General features: G+C 52.4%; 1 protein-coding gene across 6 annotated transcripts in view; it reads left to right on the top strand.

The window, feature by feature from the left end:
• Window positions 1-15,148, top strand: part of WNK2 (WNK lysine deficient protein kinase 2) — a 99,493-nt gene that overhangs the window by 33,135 nt on the left and 51,210 nt on the right. For all 6 annotated transcript variants that reach the window (XM_049769939.1, XM_049769942.1, XM_049769943.1 and 3 more), the window contains exons 5-10: window positions 876-1,033; window positions 2,858-2,946; window positions 3,224-3,443; window positions 8,522-8,804; window positions 11,970-12,166; window positions 14,553-14,708. In XM_049769939.1, coding sequence (XP_049625896.1) covers window positions 876-1,033; window positions 2,858-2,946; window positions 3,224-3,443; window positions 8,522-8,804; window positions 11,970-12,166; window positions 14,553-14,708 — 1,103 coding nt within the window. The remainder of the gene's footprint in view (window positions 1-875; window positions 1,034-2,857; window positions 2,947-3,223; window positions 3,444-8,521; window positions 8,805-11,969; window positions 12,167-14,552; window positions 14,709-15,148) is intronic.

Below are 15,148 nucleotides of genomic sequence, written 5' to 3' on the forward strand. Positions count from 1 at the left end.
GTCTCAAACTCAATTTACCTGCAGGCCGCAGGAGGCAAAGTCGGGGTGATCCTTGAGTGCAAAGTCAGTAGTAAGCCTTGAACATTGGGGGGTGTGACCCAAACAACTAAAACAAAACAAAACAAAAAAAGATTCCTGTAGGGCAGGGCCACAAAATGTTGTACGGAGGACTGCAAATGGCCCTCGGGCCTCGAGTTTGAGACCCCTGGTCTAGTATATATGTCTCTCACCTGCCTCAAGTGTCTCACCTCCACAGACTTTCCTAGTGAGTGTGGTCTCAGAGTTTCTGCTCTCAGGGACACCACATTTCTTCAGTCCAGCTGCCTGTGCCTGGCCTGCTTGGTCATAGCCCGACATGGAGCACGGGTGCACTGGTCAGGATGCCCATCTGCCTGGGCTTACACAGCTTCTTGTTGGTCACTGGTGACATTTTTCTGTTTGTTTTGATTTGGGGCCACACCGCAGGGTCATTCCTGGCAGATTCTGGGGATGCTGGGGATTGAACACAGCAAGGCAGTGTCCTCCCTGCTTTACGTACTATCACCTTGGCCTCTTTTGGTAACATTTTTGTCTTCATCTGCTCATCTAGCCATTGCAAAGGGAAGCTTTCTGGGGACCTTTCTCCTCTTGGAAGGCCTCATCAGCTTTTCAGGTCCAGCCTTGTTCCTGGGCAGTCTTGGTGTCTGGGCCTGCCAGCAGCAGGCTACAGTCTCAGTCCAGTCAAGAGCTCTAGCAGGATTTGGAGAGACTTGGGTGTGCAAGCCACTCCTGTTTGAGCCAGGTGCTAGGGCTGCTGGTAGCCCTGCATGAGAAGGGTCTGGGTCTGGGGAGCTCTGGGCAGAATGGCTGACCTTGTGTCTTTTGCTCTGGTACAGGCACTCCTGAGTTCATGGCACCTGAGATGTACGAGGAGCACTACGATGAGTCTGTGGACGTGTACGCCTTCGGGATGTGCATGCTGGAGATGGCCACTTCGGAGTACCCCTACTCGGAGTGCCAGAACGCAGCACAGATCTACCGCAAGGTCACCTGTGTGAGTCTCGCTGCCTAGTGGATCTCTGCCACTAAGGAATAGCTCTGCGCCCATACTACAGAGGAGTGTGTGTGCCTACATGTGTGCATGCGACCACATACCTATGTGTATCTACATGTATGTGCAGGCATGTTTGCATACATGCCTTTGTTGTGTATGAGGAAGATGCCCTTTTACATGTGGGGAACACAGACCTTGAGCAATTGCTCCGCTCCCCAGCCTGGCAGTAGGAAGAACCATTGTGGGTCACAGAGTCTTAAGCACTGTTAGGGCAGCCCTACTGGCTCCAGACCCTTCTTCAGGGTCACCCTGGGTCACCCTGGGACCACTGGCGGAATTCCCGCCCTCTGCTCTGCCCAAGCTTCTCAGCTTCCATCATCTGGCTTTGCTCGGTAGTTAGACTCCTCCACCCTCTGTGGAGTAGCAGAGGGAAAAAGTGGGGGCCCTCACAGCCCTGTCACTCCCCAAGGCCTGGCAGCTGCAATCCAGGACAGGAACTATGGTAGCCCGACTCACTCCACTCATTCTCTCCCTCAGGGCACAGATCAGGTGTGTCCCTCAGAACTGAGAACAGAGGGGAGTTTTGATCTCTCTGTATTGCCGAGGTAGGCAAGCAAGGGAGGCAGGCCTCTGGCCAGTGGCACTCATGGGTGCAGTTACCCATAGGTAGGTCCAGGTGGGTTGAGAAGATGTGGGGCAGCAGCTGTCCAGGAGGTGATAAGGACCCGGGCACTGAGGTCCCATGGCAGCTGGGGCAGGGTGGGGCCTTGCCTGAGCTATGGGAATAGCTTGAGACCCTGAATGGGGTGGGGTAAAATACTTCTCGCCCCCTAATACTCAGCTCCAATCCTGCCACCCCCACCAGGACTCAGGAAACAAGACCCCCATAGTTCACTACCACATGGCCTCCTGGGGAGCTCAGAACAGGAAGTTACTTGCCATCCCTCCACCCCCCACCTATCCCCCACCCCACCCCCTGAACTCTCACCCTTTACCTGATGGCATCCAATGCTGGGGGAATAGGAGATCATGGCACCTTGGGCTCAGGGCCAGTCAGCCACGTGCTTGCGTCTGACCTGGATTCATGTGTCTGCTCAAACAGCCCTTTCTTTCCTGATGTCCTGGCACATTCTGCTACTGTAGGGCAGTAGAGAACCCACCAGAGACCACAAGGAAAGTGTAGGCAGATGCTTTTGCTGGAGGGAAGCTGGATATCCTGTTCTGCTAGCTGTTGGGGATACTCAGGGACCCCCCCCCCCTTGCAGGGGACATTCTGCAAAGCACTGTGGTCCAGGGTTCTAGCCCAGCAATCATGGCATTTTGGGAATGGGGCCCTGGGGACTATTGGGGGGAGCTGCCAGTGGTTTCTCTGTATCCCTCTAAAAATCTGGGTCTTTCTCTTTCACACACACACAGAGATGGGTTGTTCTGGGGGTGCTCATGAGGAGTAGTAGGGATGGCTCAAGCTCCTGTGGTCTGTGTCTCCCAACACACGAACTTCCTACTCCTGGACCCCTCCCCACTCCTTAGGCTGGCTTGTCTTTGGGTCTTCCTCCTCTGTCTGGTGTCCTTGGTGGCCACTGCAGGGTCCCTGGTGAGTGTATACTCAGCCCATCCCTGCCACTCCCTCATAACCAGTGAGTGCATACTCCCAGGTTCAGGCTGGTGTGACAGGTGGTACTGGCTGAGTCTTTGGTGGCCTTTTTCCCTGATATGATATCCTCTGGCCCAGTGGGACCAGTCTTGTGGCTGGTGAGGACATAGGAAAAAGACAGGCTACTCCTGCACCCATCTGCACTGAGTGACCCAGCTCTGTCCTCCCAGGGCATCAAGCCAGCCAGCTTTGAGAAGGTGGTGGATCCCGAAATCAAGGAAATCATTGGGGAATGTATCTGCAAAAATAAAGAGGAGAGGTGAGTGCTGGCTGCAGGGGAACTTGGCACTCAGTGGTCTGCGTTTGAGAAACAAAATGGTTTCTGAAGCAACACCCAGTGGTCAGGCACTCCTAAGCCCAGGGTTGCCCCTGACACCTCACGGATGTGAGGAATACGTGGGGCATAGGTGGGTGCTGGTCGGGGAGTACAGAGGGTTGGCTGTTGGGGTGCCACTGGGGGCTGGTGGGTTCTCAGCCCAGCCCTCTGGGGCTCGGCCTCAGCAGGTGTGCCTGCGGGCCCCTCTCTTCCTGTCCAGGTATGAGATCAAGGACCTGTTGACCCATGCCTTTTTTGCGGAGGACACAGGCGTGCGTGTAGAGTTGGCCGAGGAAGACCATGGCCGGAAGTCCACCATTGCCCTACGGCTCTGGGTAGAGGACCCCAAGAAGCTGAAGGGCAAACCCAAGGACAATGGGGCTATAGAATTCACCTTCGACCTGGAGAGGGAGACACCAGACGATGTAGCCCAGGAGATGGTAATGTAACTGTCCTGGGGTGGACAAGGAACAGGGGATGGGGCAGCAGTCTGGACAAGTCTGGGTGCCACTGTGGGTCCTAGATGTGGGTGCTATGGGGAGCTGCGAAGGTTGGGGGTACTATGAGGACTAAAGCTGTGGCTGTGGCTGCTGACCCTGAAGCTCCTAGGGTACCTGGAGGGTGGGAGCTAGATGAAGCTTGATGTTGGCATGGACGGGGGTGGGGGTGGAGGCCATTTAGATGAGCTTCCTGCAGCCATGGATGTGCTGGGACCAGAGCTTGGGAGGGAGATGAATGGGCCAGGGCCCTCCTCCTGCCTGTGGCCATGCCCCTGCCACGCCTGGCAGGGTGTGACATCCTGCTGCTGCTGGAGCCCAAGATAGGACCTTCCTGTACCTTCCCAGGTGCTAACCACAGCCCTGGGCCTAACACACAGCAGCCTGTATTACGTGGGGAAGTGTCAGGGCCAGGCCCCTGCACAGTGTTCCTCTCCATGCAGTAGTCATGCACATGCCAGTGACCCACCTCTCCCTGGCACACATAGCCTGACTTTCTGCTGAACTCCAGACAGACACATGCTTGCACATATGCTGGCCCACGAACCTCAGCAAGAGATGTGTGCTGTACTCGATGGGGTCCTAGCCACTTGCCTGTGCCCTGCTAGTTACTGGAATAGGAAGGACAATGTGGGTGCTACTGTGGGGGTGTGGATGTCTCAGAAGCACGGAACAAAGAGCATGCCCGCCCTTCTCTGTCTATGGTGCCCCACCCAGAACCTTCTATGCTGGCCTGCACTGCTTTTAAATGCCCTGCACTGCCCCAAGTGTCCTGCACTGCTCTACCTTTTCCTGCCCACAATCATTTGGTGCTGGGCCTGGCAGCCTGCCTTCCTTCCTTCCTTCCTTCCTTCCTTCCTTCCTTCCTTCCTTCCTTCCTTCCTTCCTTCCTTCCTTCCTTCCTTCCTTCCTTCCTTCCTTCCTTCCTTCCTTCCTTCCTGCCTGCCTGCCTGCCTGCCTGCCTGCCTGCCTGCCTGCCTTCCTTCCTTCCTTCCTTCCTTCCTTCCTTCCTTCCTTCCTTCCTTCCTTCCTTCCTTCCTTCCTTCCTTCCTTCCTTCCTGCCTTCCTTCCTTCCTTCCTTATTTTTTTATAAATCTTTATTTAAGCACCATGATTATAAGCATGTTCGTAGTTGGGTTTCAGTCATAAACAGAATATCCTTTCTTCACCAGTGCAATGTTCCCACCAATGCGCCCCCCGCCCCCCCCGCCCCTGCCTGTATCATGACAGGCATTCTACTTCTCTCATTCTTTAACATTGCCATACTAGTTGTTAGTGTAGTTATTTCCCTAACTGTGTTCACCACTCTTTATGGTAAGCTTCAAATTGTGAGCCAGTCCTTCTGCCCCTTCCAGCCCTTAATTTTATTGTCTCTGGGCCTTATTACAGTAATGTCTTTAAATTTTTTTTAAAGGCCATAGATGAGTGATACTATTCTGTGTCTATCTCTCTCCCTCTGACTTATTTCACTCAGTATAATAGATTCCATGTACATCCATGTATAGGAAAATTTCATGACTTCATCTCTCCTGACGGCTGCATAATATTCCATTGTGTATATGTACCACCGTTTCTTTAGCCATTAATCTGTTGAAGGGCCTCTTGGTTGTTTCCAGAGTCTGGCTATTATAAATAGTGTTGCAATGAATATAGGTATGAGGAAGGGATTTTTGTGTTGTACTTTTGTGTTCCTAGGGTATATCCCTTGGAGTGGTATAGCTGGATCAAATGGGAGCTCAATTTCCAGTTTTTTGAAGAATCTCTATATTGTTTTCCATAAAGGCTGTACTAGATGGCATTTCCACCAGTAGTAAATAAGAGTTTCAGGGCCCGAAGAGATAGCACAGCGGTGTTTACCTTGCAAGCAGCCAATCCAGGACCTAAGGTGGTTGGTTCGAATTCCGGTGTCCCATATGGTCCCCCGTGCCTGCCAGGAGCTATTTCTGAGCAGACAGCCAGGAGTAACCCCTGAGAACTGCCAGGTGTGGCCCCAAAACCAAAAAAAAAAAAAAAAAAAAAAAGAGTTTCAGCTTTGCTTTCTGCTCCATCTAAAGGATCTTTCCTTTAAGGCAATGCTGCCCAAGTGGGCCTGGGCTCCTTTGGTCCTGGCCCACACCCTGGCATCATTCATCTCTTCTTGACCTGGACAGAACAGCCTGTCCTCTCTGCATGGTACAGGTGGACCCCATGTGTGTGGCCCCAGCTTGTCCTTGCTGGATCTCCCTACTCACTTGGGCTCCAGGGCAGGTGCTATTAGTGAGTTTAAAGAGGGGGCCCCTGGGCCAGGCTTTCTGTATCCCCTTCAGCACCCTTTGGGCTCCCTGTCATTTGTGACAAAGCTTCTTTTGTGTCATTTAAGGTGTGAATCACCAAGATATCCAATTTAGGGAGGTGCAGAAGTCTTGCAGCCTCACAGGAATTCAGCATTTTCTGGGTCTCAGGGAATCCTTTGTATTTTTTCCTAGGATCCAAGCAGTGGGTGGGAGTCATGGCTCATACCAGCTATCGGGCCTTCATAAGAGGGCAGTTGCCATGCAAGCACACTGCTTAGTCATAATTGTGCATAGAGGCTGATGTGTGTGTTCCGAGTGTACTTGCAGAAGTCAATGCTGTACATTGATGTTTTGGGGACACTGTGGGGTACAAGCACTTCCCACTTATATTGTCAACTCATGGCGACCTGATGAGGATGTGATGCCATCAAAAGTTAATGGCTGTGTGGAAACAGGTGCCTGTCACTGCTCAAGAGACAGAGCAAACCCCACATCCAGGAGCTGCCTGAATGAGTGCACTGAGACAAGCCCATATTTGGGTCTGTGTGCTGTGGGTGTCCTTCCCTAAGTCTTTGGAGCTTCTGTTGTGGGCATAGCCTTTCAGCAGGTAGATGCTGGAGGCCTGGGCTACTTCTGGGATTCCCTAGGTACTTGTTTGGTGCTAGCAGGGCCTGCAGTCAGAGGACACGGACCATAGCACCCTGTGGGCTGACATCCCAGCCCTGCTGGGTACCCTTCCTGAGCCAGGGACTCAGCTGAATGCCAAGCTGATGGCCAGCAATGACCCCTCATGCCAGTTGTAAAGGGCTAGTAACCTCAGAAAGGAAGTTCTGGGGCCCGTGTTCTCGGAAGTGGGATACATATCCCTTCCCCAGGCCACAAGAGTGAGACCTAGACAGCTCCTGCTTCCCTCCTATCTCTACTATGCCCACCCCTCAGATGTCTCCATGGCCTGGCTTCTGAGACCTCTTGAGATTGGTGGTGGGGTCCCCTCTGCTGGACTCTTGTTTTGTTTTTTTTTTTTTGTTTTTATTGGGGGGGGATCACACCCGGTGGTGCTCAGGGGTTACTCCTGGCTCTGAGCTCAGAAATTACTCCTAGCAGGCTTGGGGTACCATATGGGATGCTGGGAGTCGAACCCAGGTCTGTTGGGTCAGCTGCATGCAAAGCAAACGCCCTACCGCTGTGCTCTCTCTCCAGCTCTACCGCTGGGCTCTTTGGAAACTTGTGGTGTTGGCTTGGGGGCTGCATGGTAGATGGGTCAGAATGTGGAATTGCTGCAGTGTTCAGAGCCGAGGCGTGTCAGGCCTTGCTGCTTCAGTGGCACCTCAGGCTTGGACCCTTAGACATTTGGGCAGGACTGCGCCTCTGACTCAGGGCATCCTCATACCTACAGTCAAGGGCCTCCAGATAACGGGATGTTCCAGTATGGCCCAGAATGTAGCTAAATTCTACCCCATTTTGGAAAAAATAGAAGAAACACCTTGGAGAGACTTGTGGGAGGGCTGGCTGTGAAGACAGAGATGGAAGGGAAAGTGGGTCACGAGCAGAAAATAGACAGGCGATGTGCGTCTATGGGCCATTCTCCCTTAGCAGCCTTGCACTTGCTCGGCATTGTGGCTCTTGCTGGTGTGGCCTGGGCACAGACAAAAATCCTGTCCTGGTCTCCAGCCCTGCACTAACCCGCTAGGGATGGACTGGTAAGAAGACTGGGTACTGCTGTGTTAGTGTAGGGAGAACCCAGAGAGCACTTGCAGTACCTGAAAGTTGTAACACACATTATAGACTACTGGAGCCCGTTCTGCTAGCTTTGTCTTGAGTGTCTGTCTTGCTGGCCTCCTGGCTCCTCTCTTATGCAATGTTTGCCCTTGTGTGTGTCCACAGCAGTTTCTCTGAGTCTGACAGCCTTACTCATATACTTTATGGTATAAGGAGTGGGCCTGGCCTTTTGTCTCTGGATCAAATCCTGTGTTTTACTGGCATATGAACTCTGAGTGGACCTGGTAAGGGCTCCAGGCTGCTCTAGTGTGGTTCAGCACATGCATGTCCACATAATTGAGTACAGGCTGCAGCACATAAATATGTGAGTGCATGTGTGTGCAGACATACCTGTGTGTGAACCACAATTTACACTACCTGCTTGACTCCTTCCAGCACAGCTGGTTGTGCTCAGGTCTCTTTCTGGAAAACCCCCTTTACAGTGCTCCTGGCCATTGTGCTCTTGCTTCTATTGGCCTGCATTTTCACTACCATGGTCCTCCCCAAGTGTCCTGTCACCTAGCGGCCCCTTACCAGCTCACTTGAATACATCTGGATCAGAGTTTTGCCAGGCTCCATGTCTCATGGGGCTCAGGTTACTGAGAACACTGCCTTCCCTGGCCCTGGGCCTCCTCGTGGGATTAGAGGACAATGCTGGGCATGGTTCCCTGTCCTCATTGCCAGTATACAGAGGCTGCCAGGTTGCTTTGGCCCTGGCAAGGCTGGGGTCTGGGTGACTGGGCTGCTCTGGGAATCAGCCGTGCAGGATGAGTCTGGGACTGTACGTGTCCCATGGCTTGCCCAGCCCCGGATATGAGTGGCCCCAGGAGCCTGATTACCCCTTGACCATGTTTGGTGTCAGTATTGAGGTGGGGCAACACGGGGCCTGGAGAGCCCTCTGAGAGATGTAGATGAGGGTGCTGCAGGGAATCCTTCTTCTGGGTGGGGTGGAGCCAACTGCTTCTGCTAAGGACAAGACTTCCTTTGTAGATTGAATCAGGATTCTTCCATGAGAGTGATGTGAAGATCGTGGCTAAATCCATCCGTGATCGAGTAGCGCTGATTCAGTGGCGACGGGAGAGGATTTGGCCAGCACTGCAGCCCCCAGAGCCACTGGACCCTGGGAGCCCTGAAAAAGCCAAAGGCCCGCCAGCACCCCTGCAGGTCCAGGTGACTTACCATGCGCAGACGGGCCCTCCTGAGTCTGAGGAGCCTGAGGCTGACCAGCACCTGCTCCCTCCCGTACTGCCTGCCAGTGCCACCTCCCTGGCCTGTGAGTACAGCCCCGGGGCTGGTGTGGGGATCCAGGGCAGTGAGTGGAGTACTATGGCTATAGTAGCTGCAGTGGCTGGTGGGGTTGGGTGGGGTGGGAGGATGTTGGGGCCCTTGACTTTCGACTCTCAAGAAAGGTGGAGACCTGTAAGCTCCAGAAACCGGCCAGTGGAGCCTGAGCAGCTCTAGCCTCTTCCTTACTCTGCCTGAGCTCCACAGCTTGCATGTGGGTGCTGCCTGCAGCAACCACATAGTCTATCAGCTCCCCTCAAGTCTTCTGCTTTCTTGAGTCAGCCCTGGAGGTCTCGAGCAGGCATTCGTTCAAAGGATTGTTTGACGTTTGGGGTGAGGGGATGGGAATGACAGCTCCTGTGGATACCAAAGAATAGACCCCACTGCTTTAAATGCAGGAGGGTAGGTGGTGCCCTCCACCCTCATACTTGTGCTGCTAACTGGACCAAGGGATGTAGTCTTTCTTGGCTGGCTTGTGAACAGGTCTCCCCAACTAGACTGTGGTTCAGATGAAGTGGTCTGCTAATTCAATAGGCATATCTTCCCTTTATCATTAAAACAGCTGAATGTGGGGCCGGAGTGGTGGCCCAAGCGGTAGGGCATCTGCCGTGCATGCACTAACCTAGGACAGAATGAAGTTCGATCCCCTGGCGTCCCATATGGTCCCCCGAGTCAGGAGTGATTTCTGAACGCATAGCCAGGAGTAACCACTGGGCATCATCGGGTGTGGCCCAAAAACAAAAACAAAACAGCTGAATGCATCTCATGGTGGGTTGTTTAATTCTGATCAGCAGCTGACCAATACTCAAGATGGTTTCTTCTCTGGAGCCTGCCCATGTTTGCTTTGAAAAATTTTTATAACAATTTTGATAAAATTATTTTTTTAAATAAGAATTTGAAGCCAGTAACTCATGTGTAGAGAAAGTTCTATAAAGGAAATTTCAAAACCAGGTCAAAGAATTTCTTTTTTTTTTTTTTTTGATGGGTCACACCTGGCACACTGCTCACCTGGCTCCAGGCTCAGAAATCTTTCCTGGCAGGCTCGGGGGACCATATGGGATGCCGGGATTTGAACCACCATCCTTCTGCAAGCAAGGCAAGCACCCTATCTCCAGGTTATCTCTTTGGCCCATCAAAGAATTTCTAAGCTAGGAATCAAGAAGTCTTGGATGCACTAGGAAAGAGATAGTCAGGACTATCTCTAGGTATTGAAGATCACATAGGTGTGAGTAGAGTTGTAGGTATGTGTGTTCCAATGGAGGTCCATTCTGGTGATAGTCAGACCATGTCCTGTTAAAACTCAGAATGCAGAGCCGGAGCAGTGGCGTGGAGCAGTAAGGCCTCTGCCTTACTGGTGTTAGCCTAGGACGGACTGTGGTTCTATCTCCCGGTGTCCCATATGGTTCCCCAAGCCAGGAGTATTAATTTCTGAGTACATAGCCAGGAATAACCCCTGAATGTCACCGGGTGTGGCACAAAAAGGGAAAAAAAAAAACCCCAAAAAACTCAGGATGCTTCTTGAAGGGTATTCATTCATTTATTGTCCTTTCAGTAAACCATTGTATATAAAATCTTGAATCTTAGAGATTCAGCTCATTTATATTGCCAGTTCATCTTCCCTGGAGGTAATGTGACCAGTATGCATTATGAATTCTAGAGACAGGCTCTGCATACAATGCACAGACACACATTGCGCATGCACAGTAAACATGAGCATACCAACATGGATGCACATGCCTCTACATACACCCAGCATATGTGCTTATGTACTCACACTCATATGTAGGTAGCACTCCCCAGTGCATACACACACGCTTACCTGGTGCACAAGTGCATGAGAGGCACATGGGAGGCGCACATGAATCCACGAATACCTGCCTACAGTCTGTACAGACACTCCCATATCTGCGTCTGAGTTATCGCTTCTGGTCCTCACCACACAGTCCCCTGTGACAGGCAGGCCACATGCGCATTGTAACGTGGAACCAAAGGTGTGGTGGGCAGCACATACATCACTGGAAGAGGGCTTGGCAAGGAGTGGCAGGATACCAGGTAGCACCTCAGTGGTCAAAGGTGTGGTGAGCCTCTTGTTGGTGACTATTTACCGGATCTCCCTCATTGCGCCAACAGTCCATGTCATGCTCCACAGGAGAGAGTATTTAGTGGCGTGCCTGCATTTTGTCAGACAGCCTTGAAAATGGCTTTTGAAATTAATATTTAATTGGACGAGCAATAAACAGGGCCACTTAGAAACGTCAAATGCCACCTATCTGGTTAGCTTCATTTTATTTGAAATATCGAATCTGTACGTATCGTCCCCCAAGGGAAAATGACTCACAGCCATTTCATTAGAAATCAGAATCCCTTGTCTAATTGGCTCTGCATGATAAATTCCAGCGTTTTTTATGTCTTCCCCAGTTAGAACAGGTTCTAATCACCTCTTCGTGCAGCACCACCGACTCCCTTGTACTTTGCTCAGATTCTAAGTGGACATGGTGCTCACATTGGGAGTCAGCCTTCTTAGAAGCAGCTTTGGGGCACACAGGGCAAGTCCTCAAGTGTGGAAGCAGTGCCTTGAAAGTGACACTTCAAGCAGGATTTTTGTTTCTCATTCTTGTCTGACCCAGCCATGTAGGTCTGTCTGTCTAGTGCGTCAGATTATCCTGAGGTCTGTGGTTTCTGTGTTTGCTCTGTGAGTGGCAGTTTTAGAGAGCCGGCTGGGCTGCCCACAGTAGCTGCCCTGGCTTGTATAGTCTCATGACCCCTGTGGAGGGCTGTGGTTTTGCTTTCAGTACTGGTGAGGTGTTGCCAACATGCATCTGAAGCTAGGTCAGAAGCAGCTGTCTTGTGAGGAGCTGTAGGAGGGTCCTCCTGGAAGCCCACATTGCCCATACCACATACCTGCCAGGTATTGAGCCAAGGAGTCAAGGCATTTTGGGGTGGTCTCACAGCAGCCCCAAAGACTCCCCTGCCCTCCTCTTTGTGACCATCTGAAGGGATGCCCCCCACACTATGTGTGTGACTTGGAAATGCAGCCAGGTCTCTGCTTTGCAGAAGAAAGTGCAGCAACACATGAGTGCCTCTGAGGTGCCTATGGTCCATCATGGGGATGATGTTAGGGCCCCCTTCTGAGTTATGCCTTTGTCCTTCGCAGCGGACAGCACCTTCGACAGCGGCCAGGGCTCCACCGTCTATTCCGACTCCCAGAGCAGCCAGCAGAGTGTGGTGATGAGCACCCTGGTGGATGCCCAGGGTACAGGTAGCCCCCCTGTGAGCGCCAGCGAGGGCCCCGTCCTGCTGCATAGTGTGCCTGCTGTGCCTGCGCTTGGGACCTTCCAGCAGCCCCCTGTGGTGAGTGAGCTCCCAGGGTAGAGACCGAGAGGCCCTAGCGATTGGTGGTGCCCTTTTGTGGTGACACTGACAGGTTCACCTAAGGCTAAGCTGGGTTCACATAGACTGAGGCAAGGATGCCAGAGAAGCACTGCTCTAGTCTATCCCATCTGGGCATGTCCAGCCCTGTCTGAGCTTGTCCAGCATCTTTCAGTGCTTCTCAGTTCCTCAGCCCATCAAAAGAAATGGATTTGGGGGTTTGGGAGGGCGGAGCAGGTAGGGTGCTTGCCTTGCACATGATCAACCTGGTTTGATCCTCTGCATTCCATATAGTTCCCTTAGCACAGCCAGCATGATTCTTTTTTTTTTTTTTTTTTTGGTTTTTGGGCCACACCCAGTGATGCTCAGGAGTTACTCTTGGCTATGCTACTCAGAAGTAGCTCCTGACTTGGGGGACCATATGAGACGCTGGAAGATCGAACCGCAGTCTGTCCTAGGCTAGCGCTGGCAAGGCAGACACCTTACCTCTAGTGCCACCACGCCGGCCCCTGCCACATGATTCTTGAGTGCAGAACCTGGAATAAGCCTCCTGAGCATTGATGGGTGTGGCACAAAAAGAAAAGGAAAAGAAAAGAAGAGAGAGAATGAGGGAGGAAGAGAGAGGGGGAAAGGGAAAAGAGAGGGAGAGGGAGGAAGGAACCTGAGCTGGAGGTCACAGTTAGACATTTTTTCATTGAGTCCCCACCCTACCTTGGATAAGTCCCTTCACTGTACTCTGTACTCAACCTAGAGACATGGCCCTAGGGCCAAGTGTGGGGGTGAGACTGGTTCTATTACTTAGAAGCTGGTCCCAGGCTGGGGCCCTTCCGAGGGAGCCCCTGGTACACGGAGCACATCAGAAGTCCTCTTCACTGGTGTGGCTTATCTTCATTTTCTCTGTGGGAAGACTGAACGCCTCTTGGAGAAGTGGCGGACACCGTGGCATCAGCCAATGTGTTCATTTGCAGTGCAGTCTGTAAAGAGTGCTGTGTGAGGGTTTCCTGTCTGGGCGGGCACATTTGGGAAGAGGCTGCTGGCCAGCTTTGAGGCCGAGTGGGAATGTTTCTGGCTCAGCCTCTCCAGGCATGGGGCCAGTGTTTACCAGTGGCCACATGGCAGGTGCTTGGGGGCCTATGTCAGCTTTGGCTGGCAGAAGGGACCCTGAGGGACAGGCCCATTAGAGGCCCCAGGAGACACCTCACACAGCCTACGTAGATCTCTCCCAACTCCCTGCCTCTTTACTAGAAGCACCTGGACAGAGACCAGAGTGGGTAGGATCTCAACCTGTGCTGCAGGAGCCAGGGAGAGTCCTGTACCCTAGAATTCAGCAGAGGGAGTAGGCGGGGATCAAGGGCAGGTATCTACTCTGAGGTGGGCTGCAATTTCTGGGTGTAGTGTCTAGGGTCTGTTCCTCAGGCAGACTCTGGCATTACCCTCCTCTCAATATGCTGCAGCTCATGGCTGTTTCCTATAAGAAGCACAGTGAGTGTTGGTGGTAGGAGCTCTCTGTGTGAGAACACAGACTCAGCACCCACCTGCCTCTCCTGCCTGAGGCTGCAAGGTGATTCCTGGACAGAGTTCTCTTTATAAACATTTCCATTGGGATCTATAGGGCTACACTCTTTATTTTTTTTATTTTTTATTTTTTTGGTTTTTGGGCCACACCCGTTTGACGCTCAGGGGTTACTCCTGGCTATGCGCTCAGAAATCGCCCCTGGCTTGGGGGGACCATATGAGACTCCAGGGGATCGAACCGAGGTCTCTCCTACGCTAGCACTTGCAAGGCAGACACCTTACCTCTAGCGCCACCTTCCTGGCCCCGGGCTATACTCTTTAAAGTGAGCCCAGTGCATGCGAAATTGTTCCAGAACATGAACTGATGTGCATTGGCAGTGGCAGTTCAGACGCCAATGATAGATCTGCTTCTCTCTCTCTCTCTCTCTCTCTCTCTCTCTCTCTCTCTCTCTCTCTCTCTCTCTCTCTCTCTCTCTCTCTCTCTCTCTCTCTCTCTCTCTCTCTCTCTCTCCCTCCCCCCCCCCCATCTCCCCACCTGTATTTCCGTAGTTAGGCAAAGCCCATAGTTCTTTCTCATAAAATTATGTGGTGCTGATGTTCCAGAATATCCCTGTCTGGGAATTAGCCACCAGCCTCAAAGCCACCTGCCTTGCCTTCTGTAAATGGCATTTCCATAAACAGCATCTTTAGTGGGACGTTGGGTGGGTATAGGGGTGGTGTAGGGCAGAAGAGGGGTCATGGTGGCAGGTAGTAGTGATCCTGCCCACTCTGTTTCTGCTGGTCATGTGTCTGGGTGGGGTCTGGAGAGCAGCATCTAAATCATCTAAGCTTGGAACCCCGTTACTCTCTGCAGCCTGGCCTGTCTTTGGGCGCTGCCCCACCCCCCGCCCACCCTCAGATCCCTCAGCAGCGTTTCCCAGAGCCAGCTCTGAGCTTCACCCCTGTGCTGCCACAGCCCAGCACTCCTGTGCCCGCAGGCCAAGGCCAGCCAGCACCTGCGGCCCACCAGGTAAGTGAACCCCATCCTTGTGTCCAGTCAGTGCCTCAGTCCCCTAGGCCCCTCTGTCCAGCTCCTCTGTGGCTATTCCTCTGGTGCAGGCCCTACTGATCAAGCCCTGCTGCTCCTTCTTTGTGGCTTCCTGAGTTGTGGGGAGGCTGGGAGTGAGCCTGGTCTCCTTACCGAGTTCTGGGTTCATAGCATGGGACAGGAACTGAGACCTAGGAGGACTCACCTGCCCGGAATATTTGTCCCAGATCCATGAACTTTGGGTTCTGGCTTGGTGTATGAACATACGTGTACATAGTTCACACAGTGGGTATACACATATATTTGTATACGTAGGTCTAGGTGGGTTCACGCGTATGAATGGTGTGCATGTGTGAGTCTGAGTGTGCATGAGTAGATTCTCATAAATGCACACATGTGAACCTGTGCTTGAATGCGTGTGA

Source organism: Suncus etruscus, chromosome 3 (genome assembly GCF_024139225.1).
Source record: "Suncus etruscus isolate mSunEtr1 chromosome 3, mSunEtr1.pri.cur, whole genome shotgun sequence".
In the NCBI taxonomy this organism is placed as follows: Eukaryota; Metazoa; Chordata; class Mammalia; order Eulipotyphla; family Soricidae; genus Suncus; species Suncus etruscus.